The sequence below is a fragment of the Pseudochaenichthys georgianus genome, chromosome 13, assembly GCF_902827115.2.
Source record: "Pseudochaenichthys georgianus chromosome 13, fPseGeo1.2, whole genome shotgun sequence".
Taxonomy (NCBI): domain Eukaryota; kingdom Metazoa; phylum Chordata; class Actinopteri; order Perciformes; family Channichthyidae; genus Pseudochaenichthys; species Pseudochaenichthys georgianus.
The window spans coordinates 39,424,822-39,449,930 of record NC_047515.1 but is presented as its reverse complement, the minus strand read 5'-3'; the positions used below and the strand labels follow the sequence as shown (position 1 = coordinate 39,449,930).

The following is a 25,109-nucleotide window of genomic DNA, read 5'->3' as shown; positions in this document are numbered from 1 at the left end:
GCATACCGCCACCTCCGGAGTCGGCTTGACTCGGTTTGCATTTATAAAGAATGCACAAATGTGTTGTGTTGTTAATGTCAGATATGTAGGCTACTAAGTAAATACATTTGTTCCTGCTCAAGATTATATTCAACTGTATTGTTATTGCACAGATTACAGGTAGGCCTACTGAGACAACGAAATGCAGTTTATGAGTGCAAAAAGCAGTAAAGTGAAAAGTAATGTACACAATCTACAGAATAAAATATAGAATGAATTGAATGATGAATAAACAGTGAGGGGTATGAATACACTAGATATACACAGCAGCATGTGAGCAGTATGAACAGTATGAACAGTGTGTATGAATATGCTAATATACAGAGGCGCAACAAGGGTAGAAAGGATCCGTCTTGTGTCAAACTCTCGCGAGAGTTTGCAAGTCACGTGGCTGAATGTTTACTTTTGGCAGGCAGCCTTTCAGTTACGATCGTTAACATCAGTGGGCCACAGCAAATGATGGTGAGAAGCTAGACTATCTATTAATTATGTCAATTACAGGGAGTGTGATTGTTGAAATAGGGTGTTAGCGGTCTTGCTGTTCAAAGAAGAATGACAACACTGTAGATCACCAACACTATGGTTTATTTTTTATTCACAGGCAAGTCAACGTTGTCGCAGTAAAAGTCCCAATATATTCAACTCAATTCAATCTTTATTTCAGACTCAAGGTCCATATCACATACACAATGACAAGACACACATCAATAAAGATAGCTCCTGGTGCAATAAAATGTTCCCTTTCAGTGTTTTACTATTATATCTGATGTTTCTCTATTAATATTGCTGCTGCATTATGTATGTATGCATTATGTATGTTGCATGTTACTGCTTTAGATGTGTTTCAGAGCCGCTCGGATTACAACGAGAGTTACAACGAGAACGTGATTTACACAAGACGGATCCTTTCTAGCCCTCAACTTCTCTCCCATCCTGTGCTCTGTGGGGACTTCCTGTCAGAAGTTACTTTCACTTTGTTCCCGTTGTGAGGCAGAAGTTTTCCTCCTCGTTAAACTCTTGGTAAGTGACCGTTTTCAGAGTAAAATGACTCTCAGCTGACCCCTGCGCTCACCTCAGACTCATCTCTCTAATGTGTTTATTGCTAACAGTTATTTATATTATTGATAATAACAGCTGCAGCTGCTCTAACAACATGCTAACAACATGCTAACTAAAATCAATACTTCAGGAATGAGACAGACTGAAGAGTCTTATTTTTATATGTTTTCTGAGGTCAATAAATCAAACATTCAACACAATATAAAGCGTATATTAAACTATAAAATCAATACTAAATCCAAGTCAATACAATTTATTTTTTGATCAATTAAAGTACATTTTATATATATATTGAATTCAATAAAAACGCTCTATATTAAAGTATTATTTAATAAATACAATACATTAAATTAATAAATATTTCCTAAATAGATTAAACGTCCCATGTCATGCTTCTCCGGTTATTACCCGTCCCCTTGTGTGTTAACTTATGTAGCTTTGTATGCATGTAAACCAGGGGTGGGGAACCTTTTTCCTCTCAAGGGCCATTTCAATTTTTACAATATCCTCAGAGGGCCGTACAAGTTATTGACCTCTGCTTAAAAAAACTAAAATCACAGCCCATTCATTTCATTCTGTGCAAAGAAAAAGCAACCTCTTAATCCAGATATCTCACCATGACTCGCGTATGCATGCACGTGCAGGGTGTGGCGTGCTCCCCTGGGAAGATTTTTTTTTAAATGTTGAAGTTAAAAGCATCAATCTGGTGCACTTTGAGAGCAACATTGGGAGATCTATGGACACATCTCTCAAAACACCCAAACACAACTGTAAGCAGATTTTCTTTTAATTTATGGATATTTGACAAATCACTCCCCTTTCAAACTGTATTCTTCTTTATTAATAACTGTCATATAGTATTGTATACCTGTTTACTTTATTCTCTTATTTTTATAATGATCATTATATAAAGATGTGCCTTTACCTCACTGGTTGTAGAAAAAGCTTCTTATATTCGTTAGCATAGCTAGCTAACCAGATGCTAATGATAACAACACAGTTATTGACTGTCTGATCAGTATGACAGATGAGCAGATCGCCACTGGGCTTTCAACTAAAGACACAGACACGCAGAAACTGCGGCATGTGTATGGACTTATCGGTACTGCAATTTCTGAAGTGCTGGAGTGGCGTTCTGGTGCTCTCCGTCAGAACTGCACCCCTGTCAGTCGAGACATATACCACGTGATGACACGTTAGGCTCGTGTTGTGTTCAATGACCCTGACCTTGGCCAGGAAAAACAGGCACTCGCTTGTTTAATTTTTTTGCGGTCTAGATTTCTTTCATTTTTTTATTTTTTGCGTGTGTTTATAAATTACCTTGAGGGCCGTACCAAATTGTCTCGCGGGCCGTATATACCCCTGATGTAAACGGTCTGCAGAGTCACACACCTCAAAGTACACCCCTTAGCGAGTAAAACTCTAACACAGAAAATACCTGTCTCGTTGGACATTTCTCTTTTTCCATTTTTTTCTTGCTCAGTATGGTGATGTAATGAGTATGGTGACGTAACGATGCGGAGCTCCTCACACACTAGGGTGACCAGATGTCCCGCTTTGCGCGGGACTGCACAGCATTTTCACGACTTTTGGTGCGTCCCGCAAATTGAGACGATGTCCCGCATATTTCATTTTGATTGGCTAAAACGCTTTTCTTTAAAATCAGATTCATCCAATGGCTGTTGAGAAAGCAGGGAAGGCTATCATCAGGGGGCTGTGTTAGCTGTCAATCAAACTGTAACACACGGCGGGTGCTTGTCAAGTGTTAACCAATGAGAGTAACTCACTCACACACACCCCCCCACCCCGCCAAACAACAACAACGAACGCAGGCGACGCAGCAGGTTATGGAAAATGGAGGAAACTGAAACTACAGCTAAGAAGAAAAGAAGATGCACATACAACAAAGACTGGGAAGACACTTACCCGTGGGTGCAGCCAGTGCAGGGCGACTCTCAGATATTTTGTTGCAATCTTTGCAAGAGTAATTTTTTAATTTCACATGGCAGTGAATACGACGTCAAAAGACACAGAGAATGCGATTCTCACAAGAAACGTGTCGCTCAAAAAGAGACATCCCACTCTATGGAGACATTCCTACTCAAACCAAAACATGATGGCCACTCAGACAAGGTAACAGCAGCAGAAATAACCAGTGTTTACCACGCAGTGCAACACTCCCATTCATACCGGTCAAATGACTGGTAACAAGCTAGCGCCGACCATTTTTCCAGACTCTGAGATAGCAAAGAAAATGTCATGTGGTCGTACAAAAGCAGCGTCCATAATAACAGATGTGCTTGCCCCTGCCTCTGTGGAGAGTTGTTTGACAGAGTCAAAGACACCAGTGGGTCTAGGTGACAAAATAGCCCACACACTGTGTGGGGGCCCACCTTCTGTTGCTGTGATGGACAAAACTGAAAGCTATTTTATTTTATGTATTATTATGTTTCTGTTCCCTCCTGGCCAGTGTTGGTTTTATTTTATCTATTAATTTATGTTGTGCCTACTTGTACAGGTAATACACTAGTTGAATTAAGAAGATGCATTTCTAAACACTTGAAGTGAATAATGCCTGCTGCCTTGGTTAGCCTTAGTTTACTTTTCTTTATTAAAAAACTGCATTTTGACTTCACTTTCTGCTCTGTTGTTATATATTTGTTGTTACGTTTTTTTTTTCCGGGGGTTGGGGGGTGCTGTTGAGAGGGTGTCCCACATTGTCCCACACAACCATACTCCTTGTCCCACATTTGGTTTGTTGGGATCTGGTCACCCTATCACACACACACACACACACACACACACACACTTGGAACTCACGCTGAGTTCCGCAGTGTCTCCAGGATGTCCATGGGGTCTTAAAAAGTATTACAAGTTGATAAATCAATTTAGCAAAAATTAAGGCTATTAAAAAGTATTAAACGGCATTTTCCAAGGTGTTACATTTTGTAGCTTGTTTTCAATAAGTATATAAATGGTCCAGAGAGGTTGTGTTCTACAGTCTGCCTGAATGTAGTCATGGCGTAGGTGTGCAGTGATTCTGTGTACTTTATTGATGGCATCCCGTTGGGTTTGACGTCATCTGAACAGGACATCGCACGCTCACTGCTTGATAGCGCGCGAAGGTCCGTTTACGCCGGTTGCTAAGCAACATCGTTATGGGGAAATGCAAGTCTGCGTCCAAATGGTTGGAAGATAAGGAGGAAGGACAATCAATACTGTGTATAGTCAATGTGAGGTAAAGTGTGTCGCCAATGTAACGGGTTAAAACTCGAAGTGGCGATGAGGTCTTAAAATGTATGGAAAGGGTCTTAAAAATGGTCTTAAAAGGAATTACATTTGACTTCAGGATTCCTGCATATACACTGGTCTCGATGTCTCGCAGACCCCACGCAGCAACCAGGAAACGACACCAGTAATCCAGCTCACACTGTCCGCTCCTCGAGCCTCAAAGGGCGGAGCAGCGAGCCCCGCAACGTCCCGCCAACACGGCACCCAGACCCCACGCAGCATTCAGAGAGTGAATACACATGCTATACAGAGATGCTGTATGATAAACCAATGCGATTTTGGAACATTGAACAATGTAAATCTATTCTATTAGACCTCAACAATGGAATTATGATCAGTAGAAATGGCCATGACATGGGACCTTCAAATCCTTTTTATCACGATAACATAAAAGTATAATAAATACTAAAAATACTTTTAAATCAATACAATATTAATTTATTTAGAAAACCGTTATCAAATCAATAATATTTTTTTATACAATATATTTTATCACTAAAATTACTTTCTAATGATTAAAATATAAATGTAATAAAGCATTTTTTAACTTCTTTAATACATTCCATTAAAACCCTTGAAACGAAGAGGAATATTTGTTTAATCAATTAAATACATCATGATAAATTAATAATGTTTATATCAATGACAATAATCAATAAATAATCAGTAAATAAACAAAAGTAGTTTAGAAAATAAACAAATAAATAAAATATGTTTGAATTCAATAAAATAATTTCCCTAAATCAACACGATAATATACAATTTATTATTTACTTTTTAAATCATTCACATAATTTATAAAATAAATACAATACTTATATGTTACAAATAAATACATTTTTTTATAAAATGTGTAAATCTGACAAATATCTTTTTAATCAATAACGTAGATTTTAATTTGAAAATATTGTTAAATCAATCAAATTAGTTTTAAATTGGATTATTTTGTTTTTCAGATCAACATTTGAATATATTACATTTGTTTTATTAATGAATGAACTCATCGATGTCGGGTTCAGGAGCCATTTTGCTGACTCATGTTAACTGAGAGGAGACGCCATCTTTATCTTTGTCTGATATTAGTATTAGGATGCAGCATGAACCTGGACCTGGACCTGGACCTGAACCTGGACCTGAACCTGGACCTGGACCTGAACCTGGACCTGACCCTGAAGATGGACCTGAAGATGGCCCTGGATCCAGCTGTGCGTCCATAAAGAGCAACTGGTCTATGAATTATCCTTCTAACTTTAAATCTGGACGTCCTGCAGAGGGAAGGTGAGAATGTAAAAGTGATCAGCTTCTTTCTGTTCCTTGCACCATCAGCTGCTGGGAGGCTTCTGATGGTCTGACGCTTTCAGGCCTCAGTAATGTTGGTGTTTTTATAACGCCCCCCTCCACCTGCTGATCCACAGTTACCCTGTTATTCTGTCTTCATCTCAGAACACCTTCAGTAAGCTGTGTGCAGATTAGAGTCTTTACATGTTCTTGATGTTTTCTCCACAGAGTTCTGCAGGAGTTCTTAGAGGTTCCCAGTGATCAGTCTCCCCCGAAGCATCACACAGACCTGGACTCCATATTTATGGTGTGTACAAATATACATTTACTATGAACTACAGATGAGCTACCATTCAGTTCCTAGCAGGCCTTCAGACGGACAGATGAACCACATGATGTCTTCTTTAAATTAACTGTTGTTGCGTCGGTGGACCGGTGTTAATCTCTGACTCTTAATCAGACCTACTGATTGACCTATCAGAAGCTATTGAGTCTATGCACGTTTACCACCAGGCTCAGATTCACCTCTGAAAGGTCTTACCTCTACTAACTTCTGGAGAACCAGGTTCAATTAACTGCTGATTTAAGGCAGACGACTAAATCTGTTTAAGAGATCCCAGAGGATTCTGTAGTGAGATGTGGCCCTACCTAAGTGTGAGTGTGGCAGTGGTGCAATCCAAGAGGGTAGGATGATTATAGAAAAAAGAGGATATCAAGATTTGTGTCCGGTGTTATTGTTTCAATAATGTCCGACTTGCGGCACATTATCCCTAACATAATAACTTTAGCTTTAACGATATGCCTCTGATCAATGTTCATCAATCTGTTCCAGCTGCTGGAGGAGAACATCGTCACGTTTGTGAAGAACGAGCTGAAGAAGATACAGAAGGCTCTGAGTTCAGATTACCCAGAAGGCTTGGAGAGTCAGACGGAGGATGAGGAGGTGTTGGACAATGAGGATGAAGAGCAGAGGAGGAGCAGAGAGGCATTTCTGAACATCACACTGCACTTCCTGAGGAGCATGAAGCAGGAGGAGCTGGCTTACCGTCTGCAGAGCAGTAAGAGGGTTTAACACATTGAACATGATGGAGAGGAGATGGAGGAACATGGAGAAGCTTCAGTGTTTCCCACAGATCTGAAAAAAAAAAAAGTTTTAACAAAATATTTATTGACTTTTCATTCCTGTATAATCATTTTGCGCAAAGATGGCACTGTTTGTCAGAGCACTTCATCCTTCTATGGGAACACCTCTGGTGCTGGTCCATTAACTGCCAGTGTTTCCCACAGATCTGTTTCCCACATATCTGAAATATACTTGGGGGGGGTGGTGGTAGCGGGGGGGGGGGGGGGGGGGGTGAGGTGACGTGCAACAACATTAACCTTTCTGTTGGTCGCTTGTCAGCAGACCCTTCACGCGATGGCAGAGCGAACAGGTACAGGCAGGGCCCATAATGATAGCCCTATTGTTTAAATCTACTACCCACACATGGAAATGGGTTACTTTAAAAATAAAAATAAATGTATTTAGGAACCTATCCATGTGATTTTTAGTGGGGGTCGACCTCAAATCCTCTATGGGGGTCCAGGGCCATGCCCCCCCCCGGTAAGATTTTATTTTTCATTTTGGAGTTAAATGCATCAATCTGGTGCATTTTGAGGGAAAAATAAAGAGACTATGGAAACACCTATATTAAACCGAACTGTATACATTTCAATAATAAATGTATAAAAAAAACAAAACCTAAATGGGTCGCGAAATATACCTGGGCGGCCGTTAATATACCTGGGCGGCCGTTAATATACCTGGGCGGCCCGCCCAAGTATAGTCTATGTGTGGGAAACCCTGAGCTTACATGTACAAACTCTGCTGTTAATATGCTGCACACGTCTGCATCAGTGTGTCCTCTGAGGAGCTGATTCAAACTACACAGCCTCACTCACATGTTCAGCTTCTCAGTGTCTCTGCAGGATCCACTCACTGATTCCACTTGTTGTTTGTTCACTCAGGAACTCCTGCTGCAGTGTGCAGTAAACTCAAATCCACGCTAAAGGAGAAGTTCCAGTGTGTGTTTGAGGGCATCGCTAAAGCAGGAAACCCAACCCTCCTGAACCAGATCTACACAGAGCTCTACATCACAGAGGGGGGGGCTGCAGAGGTCAACAAGGAACATGAGGTCAGACAGATTGAAAAAGCATCCAGGAAACCACACAGACCAGAAACCACCATCAGACAAGAAGACCTCTTTAAAGCCTCCCCTGGAAGAGATGCACCAAGCAGAGTGATGACAAAGGGCGTGGCTGGCATTGGGAAGACATTCTTAACGCAGAAGTTCACTCTGGACTGGGCTGAAGGCAAAGCCAACCAGGACTTCCAGTTCATATTTCCATTCACCTTCAGAGAGCTGAACGTGGTGAGAGACAACAAGTACAGCTTGGTGGAACTTGTTCATCACTTCTTCACTGAAACCAGAGACGCAGGAATCTGCAGCTTTGATCAGTTCCCGGTCGTGTTCATCTTTGACGGTCTGGATGAGTGTCGACCTCCTCTGGACTTCCTCAACACTGAGATCCTGACCGATGTCACAGAGTCCACCTCAGTGGATGTGCTGCTGACAAACCTCATCAGGGGGAAGCTGCTTCCCTCTGCTCGCCTCTGGATAACCACACGACCTGCAGCAGCCAATCAGATCCCTCCTGAGTGTGTGGACATGGTGACAGAGGTCAGAGGGTTCACCGACTCACAGAAGGAGGATTACTTCAGGAGGAGATTCAGAGTTCAGAAGCAGGCCGGCACCATCATCTCCCACATCAAGAGATCACGAAGCCTCCACATCATGTGCCACATCCCAGTCTTCTGCTGGATCTCTGCCACAGTTCTGGAGGAGGTGTTGAAAACCGGAGAGGGAGGAGAGCTGCCCAAGACCCTGACTGAGATGTACATCCACTTCCTGGTGGTTCAGTCCAAAGTGAAGAGCGTCAAGTATGATGGAGGAGCTGAGACGGATTCACACTGGAGTCCCGAGAGCACGGAGATGATGGAGTCTCTGGGGAAACTGGCTTTTGAGCAGCTGCTGAAAGGCAACCTGATCTTCTACGAGTCCGACCTGACAGAGTGCGGCATCGATATCACAGCAGCCTCAGTGTACTCAGGAGTGTTCACACAGGTCTTTAGAGAGGAGAGAGGACTGTACCAGGACAAGGTGTTCTGCTTCATCCATCTGAGCGTTCAGGAGTTTCTGGCGGCTTTTCATGTCCATCTGACCTTCATCGACTCTGGAGTCAACCTGCTGGCAGAAGAACCAGCAACCTCCCAGCAGTGTGAGGTCAAACCTAAGCTAACATATTTCTACCAGAGTGCTGTGGACCAGGCCTTACAGAGTCCAAACGGACACCTGGACTTGTTCCTTCGCTTCCTCCTGGGTCTTTCTCTGCAGACCAATCAGAAACTCCTACTCGGCCTGCTGACACAGACAGAAAGTAGCTCAGAGGTCAACCAGGAAACAGTCCAGTACATCAAGAAGAACATTGAAGAGGATCTGTCTCCAGAGAGAAGCATCAACCTGTTCCACTGTCTGAATGAACTGAATGACTGTTTTCTAGTGGAGCAGATCCAACAGTACCTGAGTTCAGGACGTCTCTCTGAAGAAAGACTGTCTCCTGCTCAGTGGTCAGCTCTGGTCTTCATCTTACTGTCATCAGGAAAAGATCTGCAGGTGTTTGACCTGCAGAAATACTGTGCTTCAGAGGAGGCTCTTCTGGGGCTGCTGCCAGTGGTCAAAGCCTCCAACAAAGCTATGTAGGTGAACACACAACTATCCATGTCTTCCTTAATTATTCTGAAAATGATAAATGTGTATAATTGATTTCTTCTGTGTGACTGATTCCTCTCCAGACTGAGTGGCTGTAACCTGTCAGAGAGAAGCTGCAAAGAGCTGTCCTCAGTCCTCAGCTGCGAGTCCTCTAGTCTGAGAGAGCTGGACCTGAGTACCAACGACCTGCAGGATTCAGGAGTGAAGCTCCTGTCTGTTGGACTGGAGAGTCCACACTGTGAACTGCAGACTCTCAGGTTAGTGAAAAGCTGTTTAAAAATGTTGACCATCTGAACACCTGATTACTTCATATAGTAACTATTGGATGGACCTTTGATTTAATTATGTTAGTGTTTGTACATTGTCAGAGAGAAGTTGTGAAGCTCTGTCCTCAGCACCTAGTCCAATAGTCCAAAAATCAGCTCCTAACATCTAACCCAGTGTTTCTCAAACTTTTTCACACCAAGGACCACTTAACCAATAAAAAAACACTCACGGACCACCTAACTCCACAAATATCCAAAAACACATCGTTTTTCTAGACAGATTATAAATCGCCTGAAAATGGTACAAACAGGTGGCAACATGTGTGGCGAAGGTGTTGCGCTGGGCTATATCATGCAATCGAAAGTGAAACTTAACCTTGCTCCATTGCGGAGATATTCCCGCGAGAGTGCGGAAAACTTAAATTAACTTATTTATTTAAAATGTGAAATGTTACCAATATACTCACGGACCACTAGGGGGCGCTCACGGACCACCAGTGGTCCGCGGACCACACTTTGAGAAACACTGGTCTAACCCTATCGTCTATTCCTTGACCTCTGAGTGAAACATCACGGGGTTAAGGGATAGTGGATAGGAGAATTCAAAAGGACTAAGGAGAAGAGACTGCGGTGCTTTGAGAGTCCGACTGCACTTTCACTATCCGACGTGTTTATGATGCGCCAGTGAACGTCATGAATGTGCGTCTGCTGCTGTGGGGAAACCATGGAAACTACAGTTCAATAAGAACGAGGGACTACTGTAAACTCATCTAGAGACTCTGCACCGTGCTCTGATGCTGCTGCTTTGCTTTATGAACGTGGACAACAGAGAAACATATTCTTCAGGACCAAAGTTGGAATTGAAATAAAAAAGGAAAGTGAAACTTCTGCTCGTCACCCTCTCCCTCCGGTCCACATTAATACCAATGATCCCAATACGTATGATTGTATGGAAATATCTTAAAATCAATACTGATGTATTTATTATAAACGTTAGTCCTTAACATCTATCTCTGTGTATATCACCATTCAAACATCTTTTAGAAGTTGAACAAACTCCACACAGCTCAGTAAAGACTGAAATGTTGACTTTATTTGATCATTTCAGTAAAAACTAACGTTCATATTTCTCTTTTTGATTATAATACTGATGAACGTCCAAAACAAAGCACTTTGGCAACTTACCACCTACGTTTTAAAATGCTTAATAAGCACCGTAACTTTCATGATATAATTTCTCGGTCATAATCGGTTGTTTCCGTGAACGGCCGACTGTTGAGTGACGGCAAATGCTGCGGCTGCAAGGCATTGTGGGGCAGCATTTTCTCCTCTCCTTTCGGTTAGGGAGGTCCAGTGGTTCCTAAGCTAAAGGAGGTTATAAAGGAAGCTTGAAACCTCCTTTCCTTTCATCTAGAGAATTGGAACGGCACTTATCATGGCTGCCACTGAGGGACTTCCGGGTCATTTCACTCGGTTAGGAAGGTTCCTAAGCTAAATGGACTATTGGACTGCAGCCCTTGCTCTAGTCTGAGCTGGACCTGAGGAACAAGTCAAATGTTGACGCTTTCTTATCATCCAGTATTAAAGTGGCAGCAATGTTATCCTGAAGTTGTTTGCTAACGTAGTAACTTTGATAATATTAGTCTGTATCTAAACTTGTTTGTAGTCCAAAGAGAATAATACATAGGTTCGGGTTGTAATGTCGGTTCAACTAATTGTCCATTTAATCCCATTGGTTAAAATGGTGGCTGTAAAAAGCATTTTTAGCTATTAGGCTATAGCAATGTTACTATAGAGCTGAGGATCTGATGATACCACCACAGAGTTTGTCATCAACATTTGGTCGAAAGATGATCCTCGAATGTGTTTGTTAGAGAAATCAAAAAAGTTATTTTAGAAATCACCACTCAGGTAAAAAGTGTGTGTGTGTGTGTGTGTGTGTGTGTGTGTGTGTGTGTGTGTGTGTGTGTGTGTGTGTGTGTGTGTGTGTGTGTGTGTGTGTGTGTGTGTGTGTGTGTGTGTGTGTGTGTGTGTGTGTGTGTGTGTGTGTGTGTGTGTGTGTGTGTGTGTGTGTGTGTGTGTGTGTGCGTGCGTGCGTGCGTGCGTGCGTGCGTGCGTGCGTGCGTGCGTGCGTGCGTGCGTGCGTGCGTGCGTGCGTGCGTGCGTGCGTGTTCAGTCTGGCAGGCTGTCTGGTCACAGAGGAAGGCTGTGTTTATCTGGCTTCAGCTCTGAGCTCCAACCCCTCCCATATGAGGGAGCTGGACCTGAGCTACAATTATCCAGGAGACTCAGGAGAGCAGCTGCTGTCTGCTGGATGTGAGAATCCAGACTGGAGACTGGAGACACTCAGGTATGGACACACACACACACACACACACACACACACACACACACACACACACACACACACACACACACACACACAGACAGTGTCTCTGTCACTGACTGAGGGACTCTGCTTCCTGTTTAATGGTGGATATGAGTGAAGGTAGGGCTGTGCAATTAATCGTATTTTAATTGCAATTACGATTTTGGCCTGCCACAATTACGAAAACAACATAATCGAAAAAAACGATTATTTAGCTTTGCTAGGTTGCACTGCAACATATTTGCTTTTATTTATCATATTTATATATGTTTAGTAGCTTGTTGAAGTGCGCTCCAAAAATATTTGTTGATCTTGTTTATTGGTATTTATTATTTTGATATTATTTATTTAAATATAAATATATCATTTATTTTATTTATTCGTTTTTCAGTTGAATTCTACATTCAGGGTGATCAACAGTTAAACAGATACTGTTCAAATTATTATTTTAATTTGTTTTAAAGTTCAATAAATGGATGTTTTCAAAGTCAATGAATAATCGCATTTAATAATCGTGATATCAATTATTGACCAAAATAATCGTGATTATGATTTTTGCCATAATCGAGCAGCCCTAAGTGAAGGTGTATGAAGTTGATCCTGACTGTGTGTATCCCTGCAGGATGGACCATGGCGGACTGCAGTGGTTGAAACCTGGTCTGAGGAAGTGTGAGTGTGTTTTCAGTTTGATTCCTCAGAGCTGCACATGAGATCCAGAAACACAACAAAGTGAACACAGAACCAACAGAAACACAATTCTTTACAGAAAGCTCACGTCTTTTTTTCACTGTTTTCGGTATTCTCATATATTTAGGGTTTCAAATGCATTCTTTTTTTTGTAAGAGGATGAGTGAGGGTAGAACTACAGTACATTCAAGATTTTCATGACACCAAGAAATTAATTGGCAACAAAAATTGACTTCAAATAAATAGTACCAATTAATAAATTAATACTGCATCCCCACTTGTTTTTTCAAAACAAACAAACACTGACCAGTTTTGTAATATCCATCCATCCATCCATCCATCTTCTCCCGCTTATCCGTGGTCGGGTCGCGGGGGTAGCAGTTCCAGCAGAGAGCCCTAAACTTTCTTTTCCCTGGCGACATCAACCAGCTCTGACTGGGGGGTCCAAGGCGCTCCCAGGCCAGCGAAGAGATATAATCCCTCCACCTGGTCCTAGGTCTACCCCTTGGTCTCTTCCCAGCTGGACGTGCCTGGAACACCTCCCTAGGGAGGCGCCCAGGTGGCATCCTAACTAGGTACCCGAACCACCTCAACTGGCTCCTTTCGACGCGAAGGAGGAGCGGCTCAACTCCGAGTCCCTCCCTGATGACCGAACTTCTCACCTTATCCCTAAGGGAGACACCAGCCAGCCGGCGGAGAACACCCATCTCGGCCGCTTGTATCCGCAATCTCGTTCTTTCGGTCATGACCCATCCTTCATGACCATAGGTGAGGGTAGGAACGAACATGGCCCGGTAGACAGAGAGCTTTGCCTTCTGGCTCAGCTCCCTTTTCGTCACAACGGTGCGGTAAAGCGACTGCAATACCGCTCCCGCTGCTCCGATTCTCCGGCCCATCTCACGCTCCATTGTTCCCTCACTCGAGAACAAGACCCCGAGATACTTGAACTCCTTCACTTGTAATATCAGTTTCTTATAAATGAATGATGCATACATTGTTTGCCATCCAGTTGGGTAGTTTATTCTCTGGGTATTTTGGAAAAGGCAGACTATTGGTGAAAAATGAATTTTATATTTGCATGTTTTTGACAGCCAATTTCGGATCTCATCCCAAGTTGTTTTTATTTTATAACATTTCCAAAAGGCATGTATGAGGGAGTCACTCTCAGTAAAACATTTTAGACATTTATCGGAGGAACTGCTATCAAATGTCTGTATTTTCTCCCTATAATACATTCTTGTCATTAGTTGATATTGAATTAATCGTAGAATTTCGTTTGTAGTCATTGCATATGTAAGTTGTAAGCATTCCTTCCATTTGAGTCTTCCATGTCCAGGTCTTTGTTCCACTTAGTGTAAATATAGTAATCCCCATTGTCCTCAGCACTGATACAGATATTATATACGGCACAGATTAATGTTCTCTTTTTAATGTTTGCTTTTAGAATTCCCCTTTAGTTGAAACTCTGTTTTTAACGTCCACATTTCCTGTGAACCAATTTTTAAACTTCAAATATTTAAAAGCTTCGGTGTCTCTTAGTCCATATTAACTCTTTACTTCCTGAAATGAAAGTATTGAGCTTTCCTTTACAATATCTGATCATTGAACAATTCCTCAATGTATCCACGTCAGCCAGTGTGACTGGGACCTTTGAAGAGTTATTCATGGGTTCTTCCAGAGTTCGTTATGTTTAGGGAATTCTATTTCCTGACCTGGAATCTTTTTTATTTATTTCCACGCAGACGATGAACTATTAATTACAAAATGTACAGTTTTTTTTCTTAGAAAGAAGAGTAACTGTAACTGATGGCTTTCAATCTCTACCCAAGGTTCTTCATTTGTGTTGTTTATTATTTAGTCAATATAAAACATACTTTCAAATGTTTTCAGCTCCAGTTCCTAAAAAACAGTTTAGAAATGTTCTCAGTACGCTCACCCCACAGGCTCTGGTTACTGCATACAAAGAGTAACAAAGGAACTAAAGGGGACCAGCAGACAGTAGAACTCACAAAGCAGAGGCCCTGACACACCAGGCCAAAATCGGCCGTTTTCGTTAGTCGGACGACGAAGCGTGCCCTGTGGCCCAAACTCAATTTGGTGTGTCCCACACCGTCGGCCGTGATACGCCTTATTTTACCTTTCATGGCCGACGCACGGCCGATTCAACATGCGTCAGCCACAGGCAGTCGGACAAAGGAATCACTCTGATTGAGAATGTCTTCCACAAGCAACACTCCAATGGCTCCAGTACCGCACGAAACATGTTTTCGATGGACGAGAGTGAAAATGGAACGCACACGCTATTTGTTGTTTGTTCTGTTCTTCTTCTCTGTCTTCCAGTTGTTGCCTCTTTTGAATGACGAATACACACTACCTCCGCCTGCTGGTAAGGAGAGTTATTGCCACTCACGCATGCGCACTTCGTACGTGCTCGGCTGAAGTCTTTGCGGTGTGTTCCAGTGTGACACATGGCCAACAAGAGAACACGCCGACGCAACAGTCGGCGTCGGCATCTGCGAGTTCTCTGGTGACTGCTTGGTGTGTCAGGGCCCAGCTCACCAAGGCAAGGCTAGGCAAGTTTATTTATATAGCACCTTTCAACACAAGGCAATTCAAAGTGCTTTACAAAAAATGAAAGACATTAAGAAAATGGCATTTAAAATCAGTCATTAAAAAGAAAAGATAATAAAAGAAATATTAAAAGAAAAAATACATGGATAAAAGTTACAGTGCAGTTTAAGATGTGAATAGTTCAATTAAAAACAGCGACAAAAAGAAAAGTCTTCAGCCTGGATTTGAAAGTAGTCAGAGTTGCAGCGGACCTGCAGGTTTCTGGGAGCTTGTTCCAGATATTTGGAGCATAATAACTGAACGCTGCTTCTCCATGTTTAGTTCTGACTCTGGGGACAGAGAGCTGACCAGTCCCTGAAGACCTGAGAGATCTGGATGGTTCATAGTTTAGCAGGAGGTCAGACATGTATTTTGGGCCTAAACCATTCAGTGCTTTATAAACCAGCAGCAGTATTTTGAAATCTATTCTTTGACACACAGGAAGCCAGTGTAAAGACTTCAGAACAGGAGTGATGTGATCCACTTTCTTAGTGTTAGTGAGGACTCGAGCAGCGGCGTTCTGAATCAGCTGCAGCTTCCTAATAGATGTTTTAGTGAGACCTGTGAAGACACCATTGCAGTAGTCCAGTCTACTGAAGATAAAAGCATGGACAAGTTTTTCCAAATCCTGCTGTGACATTAGTCTTTTAATCCTAGATATATTCTTTAGGGGATAGTAGGCTGATTTAGTAACTGTTTTAATGTGACAGTTGAAACTCAGGTCAGAGTCCATGACTACACCTAGATTTCTGGCTTTATCTGTTGTTTTGAACATTGCAGACTGAAGCTCAGCGCTAACTTTTATACGTTCTGCCTTGGCTCCAAAAACCATTACCTCCGTTTTATCTTTGTTTAATTGGAGAAAGTTCTGACACATCCAGTCATTGATTTGTTCAATGCACTTACTCAGTGTTTGAATTGGATCATAGTCTCCTGGTGAAATTGTTACGTAAATGTGTGTGTCATCTGCATAGCAGCTATGGTAACTTATTTTGTTGTTTTTCATTATCTGAGCCAGTGGTAGGCACCAGGTGTCCACCTGTGCATTTAAAGAAGAAGAGTGAAAGTAACGTCTCTGAGTACCAGGAGAAGTGCTTTATAAATACCATGTATTTTATTATTACTCTAAATCAGTGCTTGAATTGGGCCGGTACTCACCGGTACGCAGTACCGGCACTTCTGATTTTTACCCATGTAAGTAAGTAAGTAAGTAAAACTTTATTTATATAACACCCTTCTCAACACGGATGTACAAAGTGCTTTACAGTACAGTACACAGGACACAATTCAAAGTACAACTATAAAATGTAGAATAAAAGGTATAAAACAGCAGCAGGTAACACATAGGATAAAACATACGACAAAACACCAATAAAAAAGACAGCCACTAACTCACCTCCTCCGACGACCCAAAGGCCTGTCGGAACAGGTGTGTCTTTAACGGCCCCTTAAAAATCTCTATTGAGGCCGAGGTTTTATTATCTGGGGGAGTTTGTTCCAAAGCCTTTGGGCCACCGCCTCAAAGGCACGGTTACCCTTAGTCTTTAGCCTGGTTCGGGGCACCCTTAGGAGGCCTTGCTCAGAGGACCTCAGGGCCCGGGTTGTGATGTGCGGGTGGATAAGGTCATCGATGTAGGCTGGGGCTTGGCCATGTGGTACCGGCACTTCTTACTGAGTACCGGTAAAGTGCCGGTGCTCAGTAAAATGCCGGTACTCAGCCGTCATGGCGCATGACAACAAATATGCCCAGCCGGCGGCCGGCAAATATGCAGCCGGCGGCATCTCATGATGCATCTATGACGTGCCGCAGTGATAGACTAGAGCAGAAAAGACATCACATAACGTTAGCATTTCTAAAATGTTAGCGTGGCTTAATAATAGTGCGAAAAGACAGCGGTTGTCGCCGGACAAGGATTCCCTCTCTCCTTTCCTGCTGAAAGATGGTGAGTGTACTCAGGGACGAAGAGTCATTTAACCAGCCGCCAGTAGGAGTCAGGCTTCACTTTCTTTTATATCCATAAAGAAAAAGTAAATCTGTTTACAGTTGTTTCATATGGATGTTGAGAGGTATCCATATATCTCTTCATGTTGCTCTCAAAGTGCACCAGATTGATACATCTAACTTCCGGGGGGAGCATGCCCCCGGCCCCCCCTAGGGTGTCAGGTCCACTCCCCACTTATAAAAATAGCACTTTACCCCTGCACCCCCTCTAATATCAGATGCACCCTGAGTCAGTTTGTTTAGGTACAGTGAGCCTTTCTAAAATATACAGTAAAGAGACAAACCCACCAGCATTATAGGATATACTATGACTTTGAGCCAAATACTTTTGACTTGAAACAGCTGCTGATTTAGAGTACTGGCACCTTTTTTATTCCAATTCAAACACTGCTCTCAATGATAACCAAGAAGCCGATTCAGGCAGTTTCTCTACCTGTTCCAAGTATTGGACTACACATTACACTTTCTTTCAATCTCTAAAACACACTTTTTGAAAGCAGGGCTTATTTTCTCAGAACACTAAACACAATTCACACAAAGTGCAAAACCCCTGATATATCCTGCAGAATGAAGCCCTGCAGCAGAACTCCAGAAACACTCACCAGAAGCTAACTGCTGCCCCAAATGGCTCTCACTTCACTGACAGGACAAGACTCTGTGTCCAGTACCACACTTGCCCCTTTCACACCAGCGCTTTTTCAGCTCCGGCTCGGAGCTAGAGCCTGAAAAGCGCCGGTTTTTCCTGTTCACACCGGAGCAGCGCCGGCTCTTAGCTCCGGAATCGGGTTCACTTCCAGCTCCAAAAAATTGTCGGTCCAGAGGCAAGAGCTTTGGAGCTAAGAGGTGACGTCGCTTACGTCTCTCTTACGTCGAGGCGTGCAGGAAACTAAACCCACCTCCCATGGGTCGACTGTTATGCCTGCCTACAAGCAGTAGTGCCTATAAACACACTTTATAAAGTCAGGCAGCACTAACCAGGCTTCGTGTGATTCTGTTTATTTGTGCCTTACTTTGACCATCCGTTCGCTGTTATCGATCATTGTGGAGAGAGGCAGACGTGTTGTTTTGTATTATTGCAGCTATCGGATGCAAGTAGTCAGTTTAGCTTCGGTTGCTATGCCAACATCACCCGTTTTATACCAGAGAAACTTTCATAACAGCGTTGTGATACCAAACAGTGTCAATTCAGACTGACACACATTCACTTAGGCTAAGGGAACTGGGGATATGCATCAGCTGCTTGTGTGAGTCGGACAGTGAATACTTTAGAGCGGCCGCTGCAGTATGAGCTAACCGGGAGCTACCGGGAGAATAAACTCCGTGGAAGAGCAGCACTGCAGCGGTCGGTAAATGCTGCAGAAACACATGAATAAACAATGAACCACGGCACTCTGGAGAAAAGTATAAGGTTGGAGAAGTCGTTATTCAATTTATTCTGGCTTCGTGTGATTAAAAGCAACACGATCATCGACCCGACGCAGTTGTTGTTGTTGTTCTTGTTGTTCTTGTGAGCGCCGTAATGGCTGCGGTTGGGGGGCAAATCAGCGATGTAAACGGTGACGTCATGACGCAGCAAGGGCAGCTCTGGGGCGCCAGTGGGCGGTGTGCACAGAGCGGGAGCTGAAAAGGGAAACCGGAGCTGAATCAGAAAAGCTCCCGCTCGGAGCTAGAAAGGGAAAAGCGCTGGTGTGAGAGCTTCATCTGAAGCACTCTCATCTGTTGTGGTGATCTGTAGAGAATTCTGCATCTAAAGAGTGTTCAAGTCTACAGAAACATGTGTAGAAACACAAATATACTGTTCTTACTTTTAGTTTCCTCCAAAAGAGAAAAGGTGCTACATTCATGCACAGCACATAGTTACAGATGTGTAAATCAAAATGACACTTCTGTCAAACACAGGAAATGGAAAAAATAAATATTTTTAGAAAAAACAGAGGAGAGAAAAATACTCAGGCACCTCCTCTCTGGGTCTGACCTCAGCTCCTCTCTTGGTCTGACCTCTGCTCCTCACTGGGTCTGACCTCAGCTCCTCTCTTGGTCTGACCTCTGCTCCTCACTGGGTCTGACCTCAGCTCCTCTCTGGGTCTGACCTCAGCTCCTCTCTTGGTCTGACCTCTGCTCCTCACTGGGTCTGACCTCAGCTCCTCTCTTGGTCTGACCTCAGCTCCTCTCTGGGTCTGACCTCTGCTCCTCACTGGGTCTGACCTCAGCTCCTCTCTGGGTCTGACCTCAGCTCCTCTCTTGGTCTGACCTCTGCTCCTCACTGGGTCTGACCTCAGCTCCTCTCTTGGTCTGACCTCAGCTCCTCTCTGGGTCTGACCTCAGCTCCTCACTGGGTCTGACCTCAGCTCCTCTCTGGGTCTGACCTCTGCTCCTCTCTGGGTCTGACCTCTGCTCCTCACTGGGTCTGACCTCTGCTCCTCACTGGGTCTGACCTCTGCTCCTCTCTGGGTCTGACCTCAGCTCCTCTCTTGGTCTGACCTCAGCTCCTCACTGGGTCTGACCTCAGCTCCTCTCTGGGTCTGACCTCTGCTCCTCACTGGGTCTGACCTCTGCTCCTCACTGGGTCTGACCTCTGCTCCTCACTGGGTCTGACCTCTGCTCCTCACTGGGTCTGACCTCAGCTCCTCACTGGGTCTGACCTCTGCTCCTCTCTGGGTCTGACCTCAGCTCCTCACTGGGTCTGACCTCTGCTCCTCACTGGGTCTGACCTCTGCTCCTCACTCTCTCTCATCCTCCCTCCCTTTCTCTCATCCTCCCTCTCTCTCATCCTCCCTCCCTTTCTCTCATCCTCTCTCTCTCTCTCTCTCCCCTCTCTCTCCCTCTCCCCTCCCTCTCTCTCTCTCCTCTCTCTCTCTCCCTCTCATCCTCTCTCTCCCTCTCTCTCTCTCTCTCTCTCTCTCTCTCTCCCTCTCTCTCCTCTCCTCTCCTCTCCTCTCCTCTCTCTCTCTCCCTCTCTCTCTCCCTCTCATCCTCTCTCTCTCTCTCCTCTCTCCTCTTCTCTCTCTTCTCTCTCTCCCTCTCCCTCTCCTCTCTCTCTCTCTCTCTCTCCTCGCCTCTCTCTCCTCGTCTCTCTCTCCCTCTCATCCTCTCTCTCTCCTCTCCTCTCTCTCTCCTCTCATCCTCTCTCTCTCCCTCTCTCTCTCCCTCTCTCTCCCTCTCTCTCTCCCTCCCTTTCTCTCTCTCCATCTCTCTCTCTTATTTTACAATAATAAGTATTGGGTGTGAGATCATTGGTGGATCACCTACTGATGAAGATCAGGCTGTTAGACATCATTCACTGTGAATATGAGACGTCAGTCTGAATGATTTCCTGTCGGTCAGTAGTTAATAAATGAACAGATGATAACCTGCAGCTGTTCTCTCCATCAGATGCCTGTGAACTGGAGCTGGACACCAACACAGTACACAGGACACTCAGACTGTCTGACAACAACAGGACGGTGACACATGTGGAGGAGGAGCACTCATATCCTGATCATCCAGAGAGATTCTGCTACTGGCCTGAGCTGATGGGTAGAGAAGCTCTGACTGGTCGCTGTTACTGGGAGGTCAAGTGGAGCGGAAGGGTTGATATAGCAGTGGCTTACAGAGGAATCAGCAGGAAAGGAGTCAGTGAGGACTGTGCGTTTGGAAGGAATGATCAGTCCTGGAGTCTGAGATGCTCTGATGATGGTCGTTACTATGTCTGGCACAATAACAGCATAATAACCATCACCTCCTCCTCCTCCTCATCCTCTTCCTCCTCCTCCTCCTCCTCCTCCTCATCCTCCTCCTCCCCCCCGTCCTCTGGAAGAGTAGCAGTGTATGTGGATCATCCTGCTGGCTCTCTCTCCTTCTACAGAATCTCCTCTGACACACTGATCCACATCCACACCTTCAGAACCACATTCACTGAACCTCTCTATGCTGGGTTTACGCTCCCTTCTGATGGTTGCTCAGTGGCTCTGGTTCCTCTGCAGGTCTGAGAGCAGCCGCTGCGTTATGGGTAGGGATGGGTACCGAGCCCCGGTATTAAACAGGCCCCAGAGCTGAATTATTAAAGACTGTGGTACCGTTAAGCTCCGACGTTATCTGTCTTTTTATCGGTAAGGGAGACATCTAATATATCTCATATGCAGGGGCGGATCTACGGGGGAAAGGGGGGGCAGCTGCCCCGCCTTACTGTAGAGCCTTGCCCCCCCCAGCTGCCCCCCTAACTTTTGTTTCCCTAAAACTGTACTAAAACAAACCTACACTATTTCTACAAGCTTCTCAAGCAACGAAACAAGCATTACATTAGTTAAAAGTGAATCATTTTAAATATCATTTTAGGCCCGTTAAAAACGCAGCTACGGCCCTGCATTAAACTGCGGGGCGGCGTTCACACAGACCGCGGCTCACAGAGCTGCAGAGAGGGAGCGAGCTGTCCCAGCACCTATGGATCAGCTTCCCCTGGGAGCATTTCCCCTTCCACTAGTTTTGTTTTTACTAAGGACGAGAGCTTGAAACTAAATATTAATTAAAACGCAGCCATTTGAATCGATAGCGTTTAACAGATGGGCGCTGTTTGGGGCGTTACGTTACAAAATACTACGCAGACAGCGTTCGCTGGGAGATCGATCACTTTGCTAAACTACGCGGTAGCCTACTATTAAATCCACGTAAACTACACATCACAGCCATGAGGCCAGATCAATGAAACCAGGATACATCCTTTACCGTAAAAACTGGATCTAAACACAGAGCCTGTGTGCGTTTGATAAATACTTTCTGATGTTATATTTATGATATGCTATTAGCTAGGCTACATGGCCCTAACGTGTAAAGTTATACAAGCATTTGTACCAGTGCTTTTCACAAGTAGACTCTTGCAGGCCAGAGTAGCTGGAGTGATTCAACAACAACAAAAAGACATGAGAAGAGATCAGGACGAACAGAAAGAGGAAAAGGAAAAGAGAGTTCACTGAAGAGACCAGGAGGGTCAGAGCAGGAGGAAGAGGAGGAGATGAAGAGACCAGGAGGCTCAGAGCAGGAGGGAGAGGAGGAGATGAAGACATTAGTGAAGAAGAAGAAATATATGTGAGGAATAAAGATGAAGTATTAAAAAGAGGGACTGAGGCAGGGATCAGGAGGCAGATGAAACTCCAGCTGGACCACATGGTATGTTCTTATTCTCCTTACATGTTCCATCACAGCAGCTCAATCTAGCAGCTCTTAGTATTGACATTTATTGATTGAAATGTGTTGCTGCACAGGTCACCTGTAGCTCTCTGAAGAGATGGGTGATGTCATTTGTGTGCAGTACAGTATGCAGAAGAGTATTCTCTGAATCGGGTGCCTTTTGGGTCTTTATATCTTTGAAAAATGAAACCAAATGTTTGGTCATAACATCTGGTAGTGGACTACTTACATGTTCCCACCTCAGGCACAACATATAAATAATTACTAGGAATTTACTTGAAAAAATGTAACGGGGTTGAAGTTTTTGACAAAAAGTAGGCATGAGACCTTGTTTAGCGAAGACCACATGGAAGTCAAGGACATTACAACATTGTAATATTTTGCAAAACTATTGTTTATTTTGTAATAAACAATTATTCACTATTATTAATTCATATAACAGAGTTGAAATGTTGAGCTTGTCAATCTTAATCTGAAAATACAAAAACTGAAATATAGGTAAGAGAAGAAACTGACACTTTAGTGACGTAATTCCCTCGATGCAGATCACACATGGACTGACCCTCCATGCAGATCACACATGGACTGATCCATTATTTTAATAGGAGGGTAAATGGTATGGCGTGACGGGGTTGAAACAAACTGAGGGACAATATTGCAATTTCATAGATAATTCAAGTATTTTTTCAGAATTTCTTTTTGATCAGTTAAAGTTGACAAGCATATGATTATATTAGCAGCATTTTGGGATAATTGGCCATTTTGATTTGTTTAATATTAAATTAATATGTAATAATGCTTAGTGAGGACATGCAAATATGTCTGTCTAATACTAAGACAACCAATTTTTTAAAAACAAAATATATCCTCATCCTCCTCCTTTGCTACACAAACATTATATTGCCGTTTTAGTGTCGCCAACTCCGTTTCTAATATGCAAAAAGACTGCAAAATGCGTCTATAATTATTTTTAGTATTTTCGATCTTTCCAATCCAGACGAGAGATCTCTCTCCCCCGTCTGTGTGCACACACACGGAGGAGATGGCGGAGAGAACGCGCTCCGAGGTGTGGTTAAACTTTACCCGTCTCGATGTGGATATTGCTCGCTACCAAAAGTGCAATAAGAGTTTAGCATGTCAGGGCGGTAACACGAGCAATTTGTGTAAACATTTCGAAAAAGTGCTCCACATCCAGACGGAGGAATGCACCGGGTTCCACTGTCTTTCTAGCAGCTCTGTAGCCCCATCCACGAGTAACGTTTTCACGTCAGGTGTTATGTATGCTAGCAGCAACACACGGAGTTAACTGAGAGATGAGTGAGGAGAGAGGAGAGATGAGAGAGGGGATGAGAGAGGAGAGGAGAGATGAGTGAGGAGAGGATGAGAGAGGAGGGAGAAGAGAGAGGAGGGAGAGGAAAGATGAGAGAGGAGAGGAGAGAGGAGGGAGAGGAAAGATGAGAGAGGGGATGAGAGAGGAGAGGAGAGAGGAGGGAGAGGAAAGATGAGAGAGGAGGGAGAGGAAGATGAGAGAGGGGATGAGAGAGGAGAGGGGAGAGGAAAGATGAGAGAGGAGATGAGTGAGGAGAGGAGGAGAGATGAGAGATGAGTTGAAGAAAGGAAGAAAATGCAAAAAAGTATTTTATTATATAAAGCTTAAATATGCTAAAAACTGTATTAAAACTCTGAATGCCATAGTCATGTATCGTATAGTTTAATGCTTTAGCAATATAAACAGGATGCATAAAAACATAGGTCAATCACTCAATGTTTATTTATATAGCTCAATATCACAAATGTTACAGTTGTCTCAGTGGACTTCACAGTGTACATCTGTTATGTATTTCCTCGCTGGAAGTGCACAGTTAATCACAGCAACGAAGAAGGACACCTCTGAACGCACCAGCTTGCACGCAAAGCATGTGACAAACCACGGGAAAGAAGAGGATAAAAGAAGACGGAGAGCAGTTCCTCTTCGAACCCAGTTCGAACTTGAACTCTCCAGCTTGTTTAGCCACGGAAGACGACCGTATTACTTACTCGCATTGAGGCAAAAATATCGGATATAATATGTATCTGGGCAAAACGCATTTTCTTTTTTATTGTTGTTGTATGATGTTGATGTTATAACTTGTGAAACTTTAATAAAACTACCTGTTCACATTTGTGAGAGGAAACTAAAGTCCATGTAGCCCTTCTGATTATTGTTGGATAAGTGACAATTCAGACGGCAATGTAACCTGTTCCCACGCAGCTTGAGTCCTGAGTCCAGTTTGATTCCAGTGTCCCGTTCCTTGGCTGAGGATCAATCCCTGACGGAGTCTTGCAGAGACACCAGAGAGAACAATAGGTAAGTCGCACCTAAGATAACTGTTGCTGGATTCTATGTCATATTGGAGGTCGCCACGATCGGTTGATCTTAAATACGGCAGCAGTGCTTTACGGGTATTGTAAGACATTAAAATCAATATTGAATGACGTAATTTAGCTTAAACACACAGTAAACTCAAAACTGTTTTATTCTGAAAACAGTTCCGGTT

The 25,109-nt window shown here is 43.5% G+C and overlaps 1 protein-coding gene across 1 annotated transcript; it reads left to right on the top strand.

Annotated features, from left to right (window-relative positions):
• Positions 1–455: 455 nt before the first annotated feature.
• On the top strand, positions 456–24,751 carry LOC117457364 (NLR family CARD domain-containing protein 3-like). Its single transcript, XM_034097409.2, has 10 exons — positions 456–501; positions 877–1,059; positions 5,473–5,667; positions 5,896–5,974; positions 6,500–6,725; positions 7,675–9,463; positions 9,560–9,733; positions 11,919–12,092; positions 12,733–12,779; positions 20,782–24,751. Exons 3-10 carry the CDS (start codon positions 5,480–5,482, stop codon positions 21,375–21,377), a joined length of 3,273 nt encoding a protein of 1,090 aa, XP_033953300.1. The 5' UTR covers positions 456–501; positions 877–1,059; positions 5,473–5,479; the 3' UTR covers positions 21,378–24,751.
• Positions 24,752–25,109: the final 358 nt, after the last annotated feature.

What these genes read in the sequence shown, in the direction of transcription:
- LOC117457364 (XM_034097409.2), top strand. Translation starts at nt 5,480, where the DNA reads ATGCAGCATGAACCTGGACCTGGACCTGGACCTGAACCTGGACCTGAA. An exon ending in GGCTTACCGTCTGCAGAGCA is followed by an intron (nt 6,726 to 7,674) that starts GTAAGAGGGTTT and finishes TTGTTCACTCAG; the next exon opens with GAACTCCTGCTGCAGTGTGC. An exon ending in TGGAGACTGGAGACACTCAG is followed by an intron (nt 12,093 to 12,732) that starts GTATGGACACAC and finishes GTATCCCTGCAG; the next exon opens with GATGGACCATGGCGGACTGC.